The 21,551-nt window shown below is 39.3% G+C and overlaps 1 protein-coding gene across 1 annotated transcript in view; it reads right to left on the bottom strand.

Annotated features, from left to right (window-relative positions):
• The window catches only part of NLN (neurolysin), a 107,038-nt gene that overhangs the window by 38,963 nt on the left and 46,524 nt on the right, over positions 1-21,551 (bottom strand). Inside the window, exons 4-9 of the mRNA XM_021673201.2 lie at positions 17,686-17,793; positions 14,046-14,148; positions 13,237-13,397; positions 8,072-8,207; positions 5,558-5,924; positions 1,282-1,483 (exon numbers count right to left, since the gene is read on the bottom strand). Of these exons, the coding sequence (XP_021528876.2) occupies positions 1,282-1,483; positions 5,558-5,924; positions 8,072-8,207; positions 13,237-13,397; positions 14,046-14,148; positions 17,686-17,793 (1,077 nt within the window). The remainder of the gene's footprint in view (positions 1-1,281; positions 1,484-5,557; positions 5,925-8,071; positions 8,208-13,236; positions 13,398-14,045; positions 14,149-17,685; positions 17,794-21,551) is intronic.

Below are 21,551 nucleotides of genomic sequence, written 5' to 3'. Positions count from 1 at the left end.
AATCCAAATAACGTGTGGTGTTCAGTCAGGAGTACTGTATCAATGCTGGCTTCTTAACCATGACAAATGTGCTATTGTACTGGAAGATGTTAGAAGTAGGGCTGAGAGGGGAAGGAGCATACAGGCAATCCTTTTACTATCTTTGCAAGTTTTCTATTCAAAAAAGGATTTTGTTGTTGTTAAGTTTACCTTTAGAGACATATAGAAATTTAAAATTTGGAAAATTGTCCCTTCATTTTTGTTACTCTCAGTTTTTTGAGTGTTTTTTTGTTTTTGTTTTTGTTGTGAGACAGGGTCTTGCTCTGTTACCCAGGCTGGAGTGCAGTGGCACAATCACGGCTCACTACAACCTCAACCTCCTGGACTTAAGAGATGCTCCCACCTCAGCCTCCCAAGTAGCTGGGACCACAGGCACATACCACCACGCCTGGATAATTTTTGTATTTTTGTTTATTTTACCATGTTGCCCAGGCTGGTCTCAAACTCCTAGACTCAAGCAATCCTTCTAACTTAGCCTCCCAAAGTGCTGGGATTACATGCCTGGATAATAACAGTATATTTCAACTATTAGTTTGAATTACTGAACTAGACATCTTTATATGTTAATAATGGTTAAATGTTAGCAAGTTCATACAGTTCAACTAAAACAATCTGGGCCTAATTAAATGGATTGTATTACAAAGTTGAGAATAAATGTACTTTTTATTTTCAAAAATAAAAAAAATCAGTTTAATCTACTGCACACACACACACCTTCACTCTGGCAACTTCTTTGCATGGCTATACTATATTATCTGTGATTTTAATTTGAAGTTAGTAAAGGGAAATGTTACAAAATTATTACTTAAAAATGAGTAAAGGGTCTAAGAGGGCTGAAAACCACTGAAGTAAACAAAGCATTGATAAGCAGAAGAGATAGATTACAGCACAGTTTTTCTGAGAAATTTATACCAAATTCCAATGGAAAAGGACAAAAAGGAAAAAGCAAAGTATCTGTAACCTTTCCTTACAGATAGTCTTATTCTTTTCCAATAGGTTATTATTCAATAAACCTCTTTCACTGGTAGATGAATCTCCAAGTAAAAATATGTTGTGAAAGAGGACAGGATAAGGAAAATTTTGGTTTTGCAGAAGGCCTATAAAATTCTTGAACACATTCAGCTTCTGAAAAAACATGTTACGAGCAGAAACTTGACAGCAGTAAAAAAAGTTTTCTGAAAAAAAAATTGGCAGGTGTACTGGGGAAAAAAAACCCAAAAAACAAACAAACAAAAAACTCACCTGTGCACAAATCTGATGCATGACATGACCAAACTCATGGAAGTAAGTCCTCACTTCGTCGTGTCTCAGTAGAGAGGGACGACCTGCCACTGGCTGTGAGAAGTTCACCACAAGGGCAGCCACTGCCATCATCCGGCTTCCATCAGGCAGAAGGCAGCCAGGCTGGAGACCGAAGCAGGCCGCATGATTGTATTTTCCTTCCCTAGGAGCCATAAAAATGCGTTGGCAAGACAGGAAAATTCTCGTCTAGCAACTATATGGCATGGCCTCTTCCAGTCATTAAACCATATCTGTTACTAGAGATACTTTTAAACATTAATTTACCTTTTAGAAAGTAGGTCATTTTGCTAAAATGGAAAAACTAAAACCAAACAAACAATAAACCCACTATCATTTTGTGTGAGTCACAGCTCCAAAGGTTCTTTTGTTGAAAATCTCGAGGTAAGAATGAAGAATGCATGTCACACCGACAGCTGAATTTCTAATTTATTTTAATGAAATTCTACTTTTCATTTTCAAAGATGGGATCATTAAACACTAAACAATGTTAAAGCACACATTTGAAATAAAAGATACACTTTGACTCACTAGGCGGCCTTTTCATTAAAATCAGAATTAATAAAAAACTGAATTTCAGACAATAAGGTTTTTCCTTTTATTTGAGAAGTAAAGAATCGATAATCACAATTAAATGAGCTTCTTTTATAAACTAGACAAGCCTTTTTGAAACAGAATGCTTTTAGTTAGCCTGGGAAAATGCATAAATTATACCATCAATTAGTCTATTCTTACACAATGTAGTATCCATGATGGTCTCTCCAAAAGCTATTAGACTTCATTCTCCAAATGCTATTAGTTTATTCTAGGAGTAGATGTCCTTTCCCCATTTTCTTTTGCTCAGAAGACTTATAGTCCCTGGTCTTTTTTTCTTTTTTTTGAGACAGAGTCTTGCTCTGTCACACAGGCTGGAGTGCAGTGGTACAATCTTGGCTCACTGCAACCTCCGCCTCCCAGGTTCAAGCAATTCTCCTGTCTCTGCCTCCTGAGTAGCTGGTATTACAAGCATGCACTACCATGCTGGTTAATTTTTTGTTGCTGTTTTAAGATGGAGTCTTGCTCTGTTGCCCAGGCTGGGGTATGGTGGCAAGATCCTGACTCACTACAACTTCCATCTCCCAGGTTCAAATGATTCTCCTGCCTCAGCCTTTAAGTTGCTGGAACTACAAGCACCTGCCACCACGCCCAGCTAATTTTTGTATTTTTAGTCGAGATGGGGTTTTGCCATGTTGGCCAGGCTGGTCTTGAACTCCTGACCTCAGGTGATCCGCCCTCCTTGGCCTCCCAAAGTGCTGGAACTGCAAGTGTGAGTCACCGCACCCAGCCTAATTTTTGTATTTTTAGTAGAGATGGGGTTTCACTATGTTGGCCAAGCTGGTCTTCAATTCCTGGCTTTAAGTGATCCACCTGCCTTGGCCTCCCAAAGGGCTGGGATTATAGCTACTGCACCCGGTCAGTACGCGGTCTTTTTAAAACCTGCTCTGAATAACTTTTTAAAAGTCAGTTAGGCAAATAAAACAAGTTGATCTCTTTTACCTTTATGAAGAAAACATGTAAGATGACGGGAAGTAAATATTAACTAGGTCACTACTTTCACAAAGATTACTCTCTGGTACCCATACCAGGGTGCTGGTAGCAATGACCAGATCTCTGAGTACAAAATAAATCAATCATATCTTGGCAGTGAGAGAGCAGAATGAGGTCGTAAGAATTGTTCTTCCACCCTGGAAAGAAAATCTGAGGACAGTTATAGGAGACTCCAATATTAAAGGATTACTACTGAAAGAGTCCTTGGATTAAAACTATATCCTAACAAGTTTTAGTTAAAAATAAACTCATCTACATTTGGCAGGGTTTTACTTTTAGGACATAACATAAATGAAAGTAAGTCCACGAAGTACCAGGTGATATGGTTTGGCTGTGTCTCCACCCAAATGTCATCTTGAATTGTAGTTCTCATAATCCCCATGTGTTGTGGGAGGGACCTGGTGGGAGGTAATTGATTTATGGGGGCAGTTAACCCCATGCCATTCTCATGACAGTGAGTGAGTTCTCACAAGATTTGGTGGTTTTATAAGGGGCTTTTCCCCCTTTGCTTGGCACTTCCCCTTCCTGCCACCACATGAAGAAGGATGTGTTTGCTTCCCCTTCTGCCATGATTTTAAGTTTCCTGAGGTCTCCCAGGGCCTGAAGAACTGTAAGTCAACTAAACTTCTTTCCTTTATAAATTACCCAGTCTCAGTCACGTTATAGCATTGTGAGAACGGACTAATACACTGGGATAATCACTTAGGTGCTAAAAGACACTTCTGCCCACCAACTGGCTGACACAGGGACTCAACCTACTTTTTAGCATTCAAAATCAGTGTATTGCAAACTTGTATGTATTACTCAATGAGGGGGATACTATACTCTCCTTTGGTCTATTTAGTAAAATGATTAGCAACTGTAACAGGCTGACTTGTTTTAGAAAGTAGCCTGTGGAGAAAGAAATCCAAAACCTTTTTTGTGTCTGATGAAACACTATGGAATCTATAGTTACTACAGGCTATAGACACAATAACAACATTTTTATAATTCTTCCCACTGATGTCTGGGTGACATGATTTGCATATAGTCTTTAATGCATAAAACAATCCTGTAAAAGGATTTTCAGTCCCATATTACAGAGGAAGAAACAGAATCTCAAAGAGGTTATGTCACTCAAACATTCAAACTCAAATGTGACTGACTGCAAAGGTTTTGCTACTTCTACTAAACTGTGTTGCCTCTCAGACTGAAGGGTGTGGTCATAGATGTAAGAGTACTGGCAGACAGATTATCTGATAATAAACATTTTGGTGGTCAATTTTATTTTCTTTATGTTTTTTTGAGTTACAGTCTTGCTCTGTCACCCAGGCTGGAGTGCAGTGGCATGATCTTGACTCCAGGGTTTAACGTATTCTCATGCCTCAGCCTCCCAAGTAGCTGGGACTACAGGCACCTGGTTAATTTTTGTATTTTTAGTAGAGATGGGGTTTTACCGTGTTGGCCAGGCTGATCTTGAACTCCTGACCTCAAGTGATCTGCCCACGTCAGCCTTCCAAAATGCTTGGATTACAGGTGTGAGCCACCATGCTTGGCCAGTGGTTAATATTAAATTAAGTATTATTAGCCAATGGTCGATATTAAATTAAGTAAATGTAGTGCACAAACTAGATGATGATGATAATGACAACGGTAGCAGCTAATTTTGATTAAGCCTTTGCTATGTGCTGAGCAGTCTTCTAAATGCTTTGCATGTCTTTAACCAATTGAATCCTTACAACGACCATACAAAGCAGGTACTAGTAGAATTCCCATTTTATAGAACCTATAATATAGGTACGAAAACTGGGGCACAGAAAAATTAAATAACTTATCTAGTAAATGTTGAAGACAGACATCCCAGCTTCAGAGCCCACATTTTAAACCTCTATACTAAGAATCCCATGTGAGAAATATGAAAGAGTAGAGTCTTTTTTATTTCTTAATTTTTTTAGAGATAGGGTCTAGCTCTATCACCTAGGCTAGAATGCAGCAATGTGATCATAGCTCACTGTAACCTTAAACTCCGGGGCCCGAGTGATCCTCCTGCTTCAGCACAGTTAGGACTACAGGCATGCACCACCACACCTGGCTAACTTTTCATTTTTTGTTGTTGTTGAGACACATAAAAAATAATACATAAAAGCATACTCATTTCATCAAATACAGTACTTATTTGATTTACTTGCTCTGTTACTCAGGCTGGAGCACAGTGGCACAATCTCGGCTCACTGCAGCCTTCACCTCTGAGGCTCAAGTGATCCTCTCACCTCAACCTCTCAAGTACCTGGGTGTACAGGGATGTACAACCACACCCTGCTAATTTTTGTAGCAACAGGGTTTTGCCATGTTGCCCAGGCTGGTCTTGAACTCCTAGACTCAAGCAATCCACCTACCTCAGCCTCCCAAAGTGCTGGGACTACAAGCATGAGCCACCAAGCTTGACCTAATTTTTAAATTTTTGGTAGAGACTGGGTCTCACTGTGTTGCCCAGGCTGGTCTCAAACTCCTAGCCTCAAGCGATCCTCCCATCTTGGCTTCCCAAAGCTTTGGGATTATAGGCATGAGCCACTGTGCCTGGCCAAGAGTAGAGTCTTAAAGTAGGTAGGAGTTGAATCCCTAAGGTCCCTTCCAACAATGTTATCCCCAGTACCTTGGATAGAGGTCCAAATAGAACTGTCCCAATACTTCTCCTGTAGCTTTATCCTTCACAGTATAAAGTGTAACACTCTTGTTCCAAACATGAGCATCTGTCACTTGTTCAAATGAAAGTCCCAACAACTCCTGGTAGGTGTTTAACAAGCCTTCAGTGACCACCTCAATTGGGAAGTATTCCTTGAGAAACTCTTGGTCTATGGAGTACTTGAGTTCCTCTGTCTGAGTCATGTAGTAATGTAGATCCCAGGCATTGATTTTCCCATCATATTCAAAACCCCTCTCTTCACATTCCTTTTTCTTCAAATTCAAAATAAACTCTCGTTCTGCTTCACCCAAGGGTTTTAATTTCTGGCTTAAATCATCTGTGAAGGAAGTGGGAAAAGTTAGTGATCTTCTTGCGCCTGGGAGCAAGCATACTCATACATACCACCCATGTTTTAGCATGGTGCTTCCTCCTTTGCAGTACTCAATACAGATAAACCAGGTGGAGAGAGGGAAAAGAAGAGGGAAAAAGTGAGGGAGGAAAGCAGGCTCTTTTATGAAAGCACAATTTGCTCTTTGGGGTTACTGATTTTTATGGTCCTAAACCCTTTTTCTTTTAACACCACCAAAACTGGGCCATGAGTTCCTCAATTCATCAACAAAGCTGAAATTTATCTCAGAGAACTCTGACTCAAGAATGTTATAATTTAGGGAACAAAGCAATAGTGAAACTAAACTCATATACATGATTATTCTTCAGTGAAGTTAGTCAGACTCCTAAGAAAGCTAGGGAAAAGACATCAGATGTAACCTATGGTCAGTGGTATCCAGAAATTCCTATCAATGCATTCGACAGCCATGGGTTTAGTTTCTCATTAACCCATTTCTATGAAGAAGGTCTATCTGGACACAGCAATTCCAGTTTTTAGCTGGAGAAACTTCTGGGAATTACAAGTTATATTGCTGTGGTCAAATTTTCATTTTACTGTATTTGGTGAAATGAGCATGCTCTTATGTATTTATTTTTTACATTTTGTTACATATGTTAAGATAAAAATGTGCCTGGTCCTGCAAAGGATATGGCAGTTCAGGAGGCAACCCCATAATGTGAGAGATGGAGGAGCAGCCAAGGAATACACACACACACACACACACACACACACACACACACACACACACACACACAGTTTTGCTATGTGGCTCAGGCTCGACTCCAACTCCCAGATTCAAGAGACTCTCCCACCTTAGCCTCCCAAGAGGACAATTTACGTAGGAATATGCTAATTTCAAATTAGAAGGAAAACTCTCTTAAATGAATCAAGTTAATCCGGTGGTTACTAAGGAAAAATTCAGTGTATGCAATCACCACCGAAGGAAACATTCTCTACAAACCTGTTAACTCTCTTAGCCATCCTCTTATATACCATGCTTCAGACCATAGAGCAATTATCTGTCCACACTTCTGTTGTTTCTAGTAAGTGATAAGTCCATTGAGAAAAGGACCTTGTCTCTTTTTTAAAAATTATTTTTATTTTTAGAGACAGGGTCTTGCCCTGTCACCCAGGCTGAAGCACAGTGGCGTGATCATGGCTCACTGCAGTCTTGAACTCCTCTGCTCAAGGGATCCTCCCACCTCAGCCTCCCAAGTAGCTAGAATTACAGGCATGTAATGTGCCTGTATGTAATGTGCCACCATGTAATGTGCCACCATGCCTGGCTAATTTTTAAAAATTTTTGTAGAGACAGGGTTGGGGTCTCTCTGTTTCCCAGGCTGGTCTTGAACTCCAGGCCTCAGTCTTCCTACCTCAGCCTCCCAAAGTGCTGGGATTACCGGCATGAGCCACACATCCAGCCAAAGAGACGTTGTCTTATTCCTTTCTGTAATCCTACTATTTAACATACTGCTTAAGGCTGGATAGTTATTTCATAAATGTCTCATGAATGAATGAGTGAATTATACAATAACAAATATGTACCATTTATGGAGTTTAAATTAATGTAAATATAGTTATTAGATAATAGTTCTGATGTAATCATTTTATATTATAGTTTATTAGGTAACAGTTTTTATGAATATTATTTTACATTACTTTTGTATATTAACAAGTGGTTTCGGGAATATTAAATGATTTTTGTTTATATATGTTCTATTTTCATGTATGTCATATTTGTCAGCTTATTTTATACAAATTCATAAGCAGCATGTGATGACTGCTAAATACATAGTGACAATGAATAAAGCCAGTAACTTTAATAACTCTCTATTAGAACCTAGATGTCATGTTAGAAATTAATTAAAAAAGCCCAAACGAGATATAAGATAGAGTGAAGCCAAGCCTATACTAGCAATATAAATAATGAGCAGTCCCCAGAACCAAGCATACTATCTAACATATAATAGGTGATCAATATACTTCTCTCGAATCAATGAAAAGTAGGATGTCCTCAAAGGCATATTATGTTCTGAGGCCTTCTGTCCGGTTGGCATGGGAAAGCAAAACAGTCATAGAAAAAAAAAAGAACTAACCTAGAAAGGCTGTTACACGGCTTGTGCTCTTTGCAGTGTTCATTTCAAGGACAAAGTCAGCATGTGTGCTATAACCGAGTAGTTTGGCCACCTCGGCCCGCAGTGGGAGTAGCTGCTGTAAAATTACAGTGTTTTCCTAATAATAAACAACAGCAACAAAACAAAGGTTAATCAATAATTTGAACCAAAGCACTAAAAGGAAGAATTACTTGTATATATTTTTAGTTTTGTAAAACTGTCAAATATTTTTAGACCTTTTAAACTTCGGGTTCCATTTCAGTGTTACAGACTTTTGTTTTTTTTTCCTTTTGGCTTCATGATTTAGTTTAATTTCACAAATAATTTATGACTTTTTAAATCTCAGGAGAGAACTATGAGGTCTTAGTAAAATTGTAGGTGCTATAAACTTAGAGTGAAAATATATTTTTAAGGAATACAGTGAATCCATATTTTCTTTTACTGACAGAACTGCACCAAATATTGGTACTTTCAGTTCTTTTGGACATTTTTATTGTGGTAAAATATATATAACATAAAACTTATCATTTTCATTTCATACCCATTTGTATGGCTACTATTTTTAAGAACACAGAACATGTGCTGGTGAGGAAATGGAGATGTTGGAACCCTTGTGCGTTGCTGATGAGAATGTTAAGTAGTTCAGCTGGTGTAGAAAATGCTCTGGCAATTCCTAAAAAAGTTAAACCATATGATCCAGCAATTCCACATCTTAGTATATAACAAACATAATTGAAAGCAGAGACTCAAAGAGAGATCTCCCCCACCATGTTCACAGCAGCATTATTTACAACAGCCAAAAGATGGAAGCAACCCAAGTGCCCATGGACAGATGTATAGGTCAACAAAATGTGGCAGAGATATACGATGGAATAGAATTCTGCCTTTGTAAGGAAAGAAATTCTGACACATGCTACAACATGGATGACCCTTTAAGGTATGCTATGTGAAATAAACCAGATACAAAAAGACAAATATTTTATGACTCCACTTATATGAAGTTCCTAGAGTAGGGAAATTCAGAGACACAGAGTAGAATAGTAATTGCCAGGGCCTGGGGAAAGGAGATAATGGGGAGTTAACGCTTAATGGGTAGAGTTTCAGTTAAGGAAGATGAAAAAGCTCTGCAGGTAGATGGAGGTGATGGCTGCAGAACAATATAAACATATTCTCAATGTGAACATAATTAATACCACATGCTCTGGTCTGAATGTCCCCCAAAATGAATGTGTTGAAATGTAATCCCTTTTGTGGTAGTGTTAAAAGGCAGGGAAGTGACTAATGAATTAGTGCCTTATGAAAGGGCTGGAGCCAAAGAACTTGGGCCTTTTCTGCCCTTCCCCCTTCTGCCATGTGAAGACACGGGAAAAAGGCCCTTTCTAGACACTGAATCCTGGTGCCTTGATCTTGAGTTTCTCAGCCTTCAGAACTGTGAAAATTTTCTATTGTTTATAAATTACTTCATCTGTGGTATTTTGTTATAGCAGCACAAATGAACTGAGATGCTATAAAACCCTACTTTCAAAAATATTTCAGGGGGCTGGGTGTGGTAGCTCACACCTGTAATCCCAGCACTTCGGAGGGCCAAGGCAGGTGGATCACAAGGTCAGGAGTTTGAGACCAGTCTCGCCAAAATGGTGAGACCCCGTCTCTATTAAAAATACAAAAATCAGGGGGTTGTGGTGACAGGTGCCTGTAATCCCAGCTACCTGGGAGGCTGAGGCAGGAAAACTGCCTGAACCCAGGAGGCGGAGGCTGTAGTGAGCCGAGATCGCTCCACTGCACTCTAGCCTTGATGACCGAACAAGACTCCCTCTCAAAAAAAAAAAAAGTTTCAGGGATTTTTCCCAAGTTAACATTACAAATATCTTTTACATTTTATTTGTATTACAAAGATAAAAATTGACATTATTTTATTATTTTCTTAACAATGAAATAAAAAGTAATTCTTCTAGAGGAAGTAAATAATGTTAAAGTAAAAGAGAAAACTAATCCTAATAATCAAATCAGCAAATTATTTACAGACTGCTTTCTAAGGAAAAACACACACTGAGGTCACACTGTCTATGTTCAATATTTGGTTCCACCATTTACTAGTCACCTGATCTTGGGTAAATTTTGTAGCTTTCTGAGCCTCAGTTTTCTCATTTGCAAGATGTGGAAAATAAAAGTACCTACACTGAAGAGTAATCATGAGATTCAAATGAGAATATGTGTAAAGTGCTTAGAAAAACGTATGGCACACAACCAAACACTATATAATTATCTGTTATAATTATTATTATTTTAAAACTAAAATGGAAACATAGAAAAGAGAAATACACATAATGTAATTCTCCAAGTTATAAATTAAATAGTTTAGTTGGATTTTTCTTTCATTTTTTTCAGTTTCTCCAGATCTTCTCTCTAGACTGCCCATTTTCTCCCCATATCTGTTCTCTCACTTTTTATTTTAGCAATAAAACTCTGATTTTTTTTTTTTTAAGTTTTTGTAGAAATGAGGTCTTGCCATGTTGCTCAGGCTGGTCTTGAACTCCTGGCTTCAAACAATCTTCTCACCTTGGCCTCTTGGAAGTGTTGGGATTACAAGTATGAGCCACTGTGCATGGCTGAACGCTAAATTTTTGCTGGACACTTGGTTACCTATTATGTTTCCCAGCCTTCCTCAAAGCTAGCTGTGGCCATGTGATACTCAATGGGACAATGAGATGTGAATGAAGTGATGAGTGAAACTTCTGGGTCATGCTGACAGATCTTTGCCTTGCTGGTTGTGAACTGGAGATGACAACAATGACCCTGAAAGCCACACACTGAGGATGGTAGAGCTGTCTTCCACCTCTGGACCACTCACCGTTTGACTTATAGTTACAATTTTTTTTTTAATTGTGGTAAAATCTGCCATTTTAGCCATGTAAAATTCAATGGTAATAATACTCATTCTGTTGTGTAACCACTATCATGATCTGTTGCTAAAACTATTCCATTACCCAAAACAGAAACTCTATAACCATTAACTCCCCAGTCTTCCCTCTCCCCATTCCCTGGTAATTTCTAATCTACTTTCTAAAAAGAAATACGTTTTATCTTATTTGAGCTCCTGTGCTTTTGACTTCTGTAAAGTCCCTTAGCCTGGACCCTGACACACGTAGATATTAATACCAGAAATAGGGTACTCCTAACAATAAAAATGAAAAATGTACAGGAATGGAAGGTAAGGACCCAGACACTGCAGGCTGGAAAGCTGGTGATTCTCATTATACCATGGGTATTTGTGAAAACTGTTGTTTGTCATAACTCAGGAGGCAGGTCATGTACCTACTGAGTCTTAGCTCTAGAGAAATTGTTTGGAAAAACTAATAATGTTGGCAGGTGTTTTTGGCATTTGTTGCTTTGAGAAAAATTACATGGGAGAGATGACCTTGGGTGAGAACTGGCCAGTTTCTAAAGATGGACGGAAAAGAATTCTTCTCAGGGAGGTTCTGCCTATGGTCCACAATCTTCAGCTGGTTGGAAAAGCCAATTGCTCTGTATTCCTAGTGTCAGGAGAAAAGGCTGTCACTCAGAGATACTGAACTGCAGACATGAGTTTGAGAATGCTGCCTTCCTCCACAAGCTCACTATGTTCAGAGGGCCTGAAAGCAGACTTCATTATATGGAGCAAGAATGAGATGGATAAAATTTAGAAGCCAGTATATAAGATTTGGCAAGTTTAAGAACTATGACCAAAAGCGGTATTTGGGTATAGTTATTTTGACATGCATCTGATTAGAGACAGACAGACAAGAAACCTACGTTTTTGAGGAAGCCGTATTACCAAAGATATCATAAGCCTGGCCTACAAAAGTTTGTGATTATTTGATCCCTAAGCAACTCTTGGGATTCTACCTGGCATTAACAGTACCAGCAGTCCCCCAAGATATGGTCATCGAGGATAACACAAAAACAGGGAATTCCCTGTGGGCAAAACTGGGGGCCATGGAGTACAACTAATAAAGGAATTCTTGTGAGAAAGCAGGCCCAAGTTTAGTCCAACAAGCTAACCAAGAAACTTCACTATAGTACAGAATCTTCACAATTCCTGAGGAATTTGAGTTTTAGAAAATTGCTATGGGCTCGCTATGTTTCCCAGTCTTTCCTTTTCCAAATGGAAGATTTTCGTGTGGTTATTCTTTTCCTATTCCATCACTGGGGATATGAGGGGAGGGTGTTGGGGTGAGGAGCTGATAACTTGTCTTTCCTTCTATAGTTTGCTAGATTATGAGAAGCTACAACCACCCCAGAGATCCTGGTCTTTGAGCTTAAGGCAGTAACTGGGAATTAACAAATGGTGAATAAGTCTTCTGTATTGAAAAAAGGCTCCTCACGGTTACTTGGACAGCTAGAGAGACAGATCATGGTAGAACTGGCTAGACAACTGAGAATCCATGTCTACCTCTTCCTTTTTTCTTTTTCATATTTAAAGCATTTGTTTATTTTTCATATATGTGTGTGTTGTGAAATCATTAACGTAATCAAGGCAATGAACATTTCAATTATCCCCCTAGAAATTTCATCATGATTACCCTCCATTGTGATTCTTCTCCTGCACTCCTTCCAATCCATCTCTAAGCAACCACTATTTCTAGTCACTTTTCTTTTTAATAATAAAACCCCCAACTCTGAGAAAATGGCTTTCCACTAATGACTACATTTCCCAGCCTTCCTTACAGCTAGATATGATGAAATCAGGGTCAATGGGATGTGAATGGAGTTGATGTATGTCATTTTCAAGTCTTCTCCTACAAGATGCTCACTCCGTGCTCTCTTTTCCTCCACTTCCCAACAGGCTAGGAAAGGAATGAACTTGGAAGTCACTTGTTGAGGGACTGATGCCTTATCAGTCCTGGATTGTTGATTTAGGAGAGGAGCAACTTCTAGTTTATTTAACCCATTGTATTTTTATTAGAACAGCTTATCCTGTGACCACATCAATCAGGTTGCCAGTGAGCAATGAAAAAGCTAAAAGTCTTATAAGTCTGAGGAATTAGAGATACAGTGCACACACAAATAGGAATAGTAGTCTCTGAGCTGACTTTGACACTGGTAAACAAAGTAAACCCTTTTCTTAAAATACTCCATTAAAAACGAAAGACAAACATTTATGATACCTCTTTGCACCTTGTATTAAAAGCCATTTCCATCCTTCTTCTGGTTTCAGGGATACAACATTTCTTCATGACAGGGAAATAGTGTGGATATTTTAAGGTAATTTTATACTTGTCATCATCTGTCTTTTCTAAACTATCAATGAAATCATCAGGAAGAGCACCTGCAAAAAATCATTTTCTCATATATCAAATTTTCTACTCATTACTGGTGTATTTAGCATTGGCATGGTGCCTTTTAGTAACTCTAGGAATTCTGTGGAGTAATTGAAATTCAAGTAAAATAATGACAATCCTTTTAATATCATTTTGATGTTGCTGGAATGGGGGTAGCTGTTAGAGGCCAGGTGCCTTGGGAGATGGTAATTCAAAATATGAACAGGTTTCACTAAACTTGTGCAAATGATGTTTTAGTGGAGAACAGGCAAAATTAAGTCAAGAAGATCCAGGACTGAATAAGAAGAGACTACTTTAAGATACAATGCAGGAAATATTGCAAGGCAAAAAAATTTTAATGCACTGAAAGCTGTTAAACATAAGTATAAACTACCAAAAAAAAAATTATGAAAAAAAAAAGATTACTAAGTCCCCTCTGGACTGTCTCTAGAAATAGTATATATCCTCATTAGCCTAAAATCTTATTTTGGTTGATTTGTCTCTTCTGTAGAAGGGGTGGTGGGCTTAGGTACTGGATCATTTTTTAAGTAATTATTTGAACTATGATTTAGAAATTTTGTTATCTGGAAAGTAAAGCAAAATTGTGAGGTAACATTATTTGCCTAAATTATATGATTTAATCTAGGAAAACTTACCAAGTTCAGCCTTGGAAAATACAAGAAAGGTATCATCCTCATTGAGGTTTTTGTTAAAATCAATACATAGCTCACTCATTCTTTTCTTCATTGATTTGATTTCCTGAAAGGAAGATAAAAATGCAGGACATTAGCAATAAAAATAAACTCATTTTTCTCGGGCAGGGTGGCTCATGCCTGTAATCCTAGCACTTTGGGAGGCTGAAGCGTGTAGATCATTTGAGGTCAGGAGTTTGAAACCAGCCTGGGCAACACGGTGAAACCCCATCTTTACCAAAAATACAAAAATTAGCTGGGTGTGGTGGTGCGTACCTGGAATCCCAGCTACTTGGAAGGCTGAGGCAGGAGAATTGCTTGAAAAAAAAGAAACTAATTTTTATTGCCATCAATTGAGTATGTTTCACTTTTAAATGAAGATTGACTTCTGTGCCCACACTTCAGGAAATGCTTTTGTAGGGATGTGCTTGACAAAATAGGTCTCTGCAGTCCACTATGTCATGTCCATGTGTATCTGTGTGTAGCACTTACAGAAAGGCAAGCCTGGTGATGTCTTAGGAATTCGTTGTGAATTTGAAGAATAAATTTAGGAGGTATAGTCAATGCAATATATTGCACATAGTATGTACACAATAAATAGTTGCTGAGTAAATGAATAAATCTAGCAGCCCATTACCAATTAGCTTATTTCTTTCTTTCTTTTTTTTTTTTTTTGAGACAGAATCTCGCTCTGTTGCCAGGTTGGAGTGCAATGGCGAGATCTCAGCTCACTGCAATCTCCGCCTCCTGGGTTCAAGCGATTCTCCTGCCTCAGCCTCCTGAGTAGCTGGGACTACAGGCAGGAGCCACCATCCCCGGCTTTTGTATTTTTAGTAGAGACGGGGTTTCACCATGTTGGCCAGAATGGTCTCCATCTCTTAACCTCGTGATCCACCCACCTTGGCCTCCCAAAGTGCTGGGATTACAGGCATGAGCCACTGCACTCGGCCCAATTAGCATATTTCTAATCATTTCCAGTTCAAAATTTTAGTTCAGTAATCAGCATCTGGTTATGAAGTAAACCAAGAGATAAGAGCTGAGTAATTCATTCTATTGTTACTTTGGGGAAAAGTTTTATGGAGCTTTTGTAAACTAAAGATGATTTACAGACCCTAAGATGTGCGTAAAAAATATTACGTGGGAGTTCAAAGGAAGCAATAAGAAGAAATCACCAGAAAAAAAAGATACAATTTTATTAATCTGTCCCATTCTTCTAACAATGCTATATAATGAAATTTACTGCTTCTCAAAGTGTGGCCCTGGCTAGGAGCATCAGTATCCCCAGAGAAGTTGTTAGAAATGCAAATTCTTCGTTTTTTTGTTTGTTTTTGTTTTGAGATGGAGTTTTGCTCTCGTTGCCCAGTGTAGAGTGCAATGTCATGATCTCAGCTCACTGCAACTTCTGCCTTCTGGGTTCAAGCAATTATCCTGTCTCAGCCTCCCGAGTAGCTGGGATTACAGGCATAAGCCACCATGCCCGGCTAATTTTCTGTTTTCAGTAGAGACAGGTTTTTCCATGCTGGTCAGGCTGGTCTCGAACTCTCAACCTCAGGTGATCCACCAGCCTTGGCCTCCCAAAGTGCTGGGATTACAGGCGTGAGCCACTGCACCCGGCCAGAAATGCAAATTGTTGAGATCCCCACACTAAGCCTACTAAAGTACAAACTCCTAAAAGTCCTATAATCAGAGTTTTAATAAGCCCTCTATGTAATTCTGATGCACACTAAATTTGAGACTACTGACCTAATGCACTGTTCAGTGCTGTTTTCTGATTCTCTCTTCAACCCCCTTCTACCTCTGCCCCACTTTGTTCAGACAGGACCTGATCCTATCTGCAACTCTAGGGGTGTGACTTCTACACCAGCTGGGCCGTCATTCCATCCTCATTGACCTTGAGACTGTTCAGATAACCCAGACCTGGTATTCCATTGACTAAAAGGAAATTCAGGATTAAAAGTAGAATCCACTCTGGGCCATCAAGACATGAGGAAACGTTTACTGATGGCTTCTCTATGTCCTTATAGATGGTGGAGTTTTTAGATCTATAGCCATTTTGGTAATGAAAGGAAGTCAGTCTTTAGTTAAAACTAACACTGAGGAAGACAGAATAGAGAAACAGAAAAATCAGGTGGCCAGTCACTCTACTGTGCATCAGGATCAAACCAACCCATGCAGCTTACCCACCCCAGGCCTTCTAGTTATACAAGCAAATAAATCTCTTGTTTAACAGGGTTTTATTAGCTGCAACCAAACATATCTTAACTAATATAGTGTTCAGGCTCCAAACAGAATTAAGAATTGGCCAGGAAGACAAAGGGTCAGCTAAGTGATATCAATCACATTTCTCCTCTAACTAGGTGAAGGAAGAGGTTATAAGGTGTTCAAAGGGCTTTAGGTGGGAGAAAGGTACTCATGTCTCAGTGGTGCCTGTGGTTATAGCTAACATGCTGACAACACTTGATCTGGATTTCTTCCAAACTTATTTCCAGTTCTGCTGGCTAGAAGAATGACCTGGAAATAAATCATGGACTATATTTCCCGTCAAAGAAGCAAAAGGTTAATTTTGGAACCGAGTTTATTTTTGAACCTGGAAGACCTGACTGGCATTAGACAAAACGTGTTGGCTCATGCCTGTAATCCCAGCACTTTGGGAGGCCCAGGGGGCAGATCACAAGGTCAAGAGATTGAGACCATCCTGGTTAACATGGTGAAACCCTGTCTCTACTAGAAAATACAAAAATTAGCTGGGTGTGGTGGTGCACGCCTGTAGTTCCAGCTACTCGGGAGGCTGAGGCAGGAGAATTGCTTGAACCCAGGAGGCAGAGATAGCAGTGAGCCGAGATTATGCCACTGCACTCCAGCCCGGCGCCTGGTGACATAGCAAGACTGTCAAAAAAAAAAAAAAAAAAAGTTTGAGAGGCACCTTTCAGCAGCTAATCTCTCTTCTTTTAAGGGGCATGTATTAAACATAGGATATTCCATTTCAAAGTGCTGGTTTTAAAACTCTCCATCAGTAAGGATTTTATTATCAGTGCCATATCTCTGTATGACCAAGGGAATAAAAATACAAATCAACTATCAGATCTGAAACCAGCTCTTAAAGAATGTAAAACAGGGTAGGGAAAATAAGCTCAACACATATGAAACAAATAAAACTTGTACAAGGTTAAAGAACAATTTTAAGTTATCAGTTGTTTGTCAGTCACCATGAGGTTAACAGGAGTTACAGAATTTAAAACCACTAAATACAAAATACATTGTAGATGGATTTATATTACGGGTTATTTTATTATAACCCATCTGTTTCCCTATTTTCTGTTTTTTGTTGCACAAGTTGAGTATTCCTTATCTGAAACGCTTGGGGCTTGAAACATCTCAGATTTTGGAGTTTTCTGGAGTTTGGAATATTCCCGTTATTACCAGTAGAGCATACCTACTTCAAAAACCTGAAATGCTCCAATGACCACTTCCTCTAAGCATCATGTTGGCACCCAAAAGTTTCAGATCTTGGAGGATTTTGGATTTCTGGATTAGGAATGTTCAACCAGTATTTTGTTTTATTTATTCATTTTTTCCCTGATAAGAAAAGGAAACATAAACTTACATTCTGTACTTGTTCAGGAAGATGGAGCCCATTTCTTTTCCCCATTTTAATCGACTTTTCCAAGTATCGTCTGGCCTCAGGCTTTATTTTCCCCAGATCGCAGGTTTCCTGAAATTAAAGAGCATAAAAACCATTTATGTTGAAACAGTGCATAGGTAAATTATAAACTATGAGGCCACAGCAAATTTATTCATCATCTCTGTTGGGTTATGAAACACATAGGTGATTATCAGGCAAGCCCTATTGAAGACCTAATTTCTTTTATGCTTTAGTGAGCTTCTGCTCATTTAAAACAGAAATATTAAATAAATAAAAAGCTAACTAGAATTTCCTTGCCTTGCATCAGAATCAGGAGTGTCTGTACCACTTGAAAGTGTGATAATAGAAACATTTGCATAATCTAATTCTGAGCATTCTTTATGACTGAGTGGTCTTTTTCACAAAACATATTTCTTATCACAAATCATCTGGATTTAATTTTCTATCATTTGCTAACCCGGTTCCAACTTGAAAGGTGGGAAAAGAAATAATGGGTAAATCCTACACAAATGCAGAGTGGGACTCTTTTGCCAATATACCAAACAGGGAGAGCTGGATAAAACACCAGCAAATGCCTTCCAACACTTCAAAAATGCCTTACTGTCATTTGCCAAGAGAGATCAAGGGAATACAGCAAGCTGTATAGGAACAAGTATCTGGGGAAAATGAGTCAGCACTGCACAAAAAGGAGGAAAGCTGGACAGTAAATGTGAAATCTGTATGCGGCAGTACAAACAACACTCACTCAAAAGAACAGAGAGCCCTGAAGGGGAATGGAAAATTCACCCAGCCACAGCAAGGTAATAAAGACACCAGACGTTTCTCTAAAGCAGGTAGCAGAATACACATGGCACATCTGGATGGCTGGGTAGTTAGTGATCCCCAGGAACAAATGGACTCTGGACAGATTCGGCAGGGGTTATGGATTCAGTTTGGATGAAAGCCAATGAGGGACTTTTGTTTCTAAGGCTTTATGGTCTTTGTATTGGTTAAACATTCTCTCCATGACAGACCCAGCCTGTCCAACCCTAAGCATCCCTAATTTCCCAACTAGTTAAATCTGTAAAAGGATTGTTCAGCTGAGAGACTGCATTTTAAATTGTTGGTGCTAGATCTATGCTGCAATAACTTTGTAATTGTGTGTCTTTTGATGCAGAGGTAAACAGCTGTATTTCAACTTAATACCACTTAATACAGCCAACCGTATCTCACTTTGCCTACTAACAAATTATTATATATTTTTTGGAGACAGTCGTGCTCTGTCACCCAGGAAGGAGGGCAGTGGCATGATATTGACTCATTGCAACCTCTGCCTCCCAGGTTCAAGCGATTCTCATGCCTCAGCCTCCCAAGTAGCTAGAATTACAGGCATGTGCCACCATGTCCAGCTAATTTTTGTATTTTTAGTAGAGATGGGGTTTTGCCATGTTGCCATGGCTGGTTTCAAACTCCTGGCCTCAAGTGATCCACCCGCCTCGGCCTCCCAAAGTGCTGGGATTACAGGTGTGAGCGACCATATCTGGCCAACAAATAATTTTATGTCACAGCACTGAAGCATTTGTTGTACATACATTACTCACAATTTCCTCTGAGTTTATCCTCAGCAGAGGCAGAAAATAGTTAGACTCCTTTTTCCACAGAAACCTCCCTTTGGGTCCCTGGAGAATTTGTGTAGGCTGGCATGACTGGAGTTGGAACCCTCCCTAGTTAGTATTAGTGCACAATGGAATGCTAGCAGCAGGTCCCTGCAAAGGGAAGAAACCCACAATGGCCAAGGCGATAACTGGGCTATGGGCTGGTTCCCTCAGGGATGGCCAGCAGCTCAAATCACAGTGTTCCTGCAGATGTGATTAACTTGGGTTGATCTAGGCTGGCTTTAGTAGCGCCAGGAAGTCTGTCCTGTAGTGTGAGGTATAGCAATGGGAGTCTCTAGACAGTGCAATACTGCAAGCTGTAGAGCTGGGGAGAATCCAGGCTGTAGTTATGTGCAGGGGAGTTGGGAGGAATCCCTGGTGAGAAGGGTCTGGCAACAGCTGGGTAAGTTGTTAAGGACCCAGGCGAGCAGGGTAAGACCCAGAGCAGAGGGCCATCCCAGGAAGGAAAGGAGCCAGTGAGAAGCTAAGGCTATGGGGGAACAGCTGTGTGTGCACTTGGGCTCCTGGGCCACATTTGGCCCTGAGCTAAGGACACAGACTCATCACAAAGCCTCAACAGCTGATGAAAGCAGAATTCCTATCCTATGGTTATATACTTGATCAGGATGAGCTCTCATATTAGGTAGGCTGCAACCTGCCATATCAGCACATAGCAGGGTTGCTATTTCAGAAAGCCTAAATTATATTCAGGATATGAACTCAAAACTCTTAGTCTAAAACCACTTACTCTCAAAATAAATGATAAAAGTACAAACAGGTAGAAGGATATTCTTAGAAAAATCAGCCCTGAATTAGGTCTAATTAAAATATGACTTATTAGGCTGGGAGCAGTGGCTCATGCCTATAATCCCAGCATTTTGGGAGGCCGAATCGGGTAGATCACTTGAAGTGAGGAGTTCGAGATCAGCATGGCAAACACAGTGAAACCCCATCTCTACTAAAAATATAAAAATTAGCCAGGTGTGGTGGCACGTGTGTGTAATTCAGCTACTTGGGAGGCTGAGGCAGGAGAATCACTTGAACCCAGGAGTTGGAGAGTTTGAGGTTGTAGTGACCCAAGAACATGCCACTGTATTCTGGCTCAGGTGACAGAGTAAAACTGTCTCCATATATATATATATATATATATATATATATATATATATATATATAAAATTTATAAATGTATGACTAATTAACATAATGAAATTTTTAACTTACCACAAAAATGACACAACAGAAATCTGACTAATTACAACCAGACACTCCTTGCCAGGCAGACACTAAGGTTTCAGGAAATCCCCAGAGTTCTCTGGTAGGAGTAAGGCACTTCTAAAATGTGCTTCTTAAGCACATTCCTTTCCCAGAGCTGATCATAGTAATATTCTCTTACAATCCCCAGGCAAGGTCACAATTACTGCCCAAGGATTTTCTAAGAGGGAATCAGCCAACACTTCTAGACTGTCTTGCTGTAATTGCACCTTCCTTTCTAACAAAAATTTCTCCCCTTGAATCTGAACCAGACCATAGGCTTCTTTAGGTGAAGTTTTTCTGCTTAAAGAGTGGAGGGCTAAAGTTCTCCGAAGTGATCTTTAAATTTATATAATCGGACAGTATGGAAGCTTATTTTAATCTCTGTGGTGACAAGATTTAGTTTTCCCCTAATTTCCTCCTGTAACAAAGTTTTAATATGAATGTGTATTCTCTTTCTCTCTTTTCCTCTGGGCATCTCTCTCACAAGTATAATTATATACTCATATTACAGTCAAGAAAACTGAGGTTAAATGATTTTCCCAAGATCACATAGCTATCTAATGGTTAAAAACAGCAAAAAATAAATTCTTCAAATTCCAATTTAATGATTTTCCCAATTTATCATACAACTATATTACCATCTTTAATCATTCTTAAAAATTTCATCACAAAAATTCAGTTGATTACTATTATTATTTTTGAGACAGGGTCTCATTCTGTCACCTAGGCTGGTGTACAGTGGTGTAATCATGGCTCACTGAAGCCTTGAACTCCTAGGCTCAATAGACCGTCCCACCTCAGCCTCCTAAGTAGCTGGGATTACAGGCATATGCCACCACACCTGGGTAATTTTTGCTTATTTTGTAGAGAAGGGTTTTCATCATGTTGCCCAGGCTGGTCTCAAACTCCAAAGCTCAAGCAATCCATCTGCCTTGGCTT

Source organism: Aotus nancymaae, unplaced genomic scaffold (genome assembly GCF_030222135.1).
Source record: "Aotus nancymaae isolate 86718 unplaced genomic scaffold, 86718_ANA_hifiasm-v0.15.2.pri h1tg000014l, whole genome shotgun sequence".
Taxonomy (NCBI): Eukaryota; Metazoa; Chordata; class Mammalia; order Primates; family Aotidae; genus Aotus; species Aotus nancymaae.
This window is presented reverse-complemented; position numbering and strand designations above follow the sequence as displayed.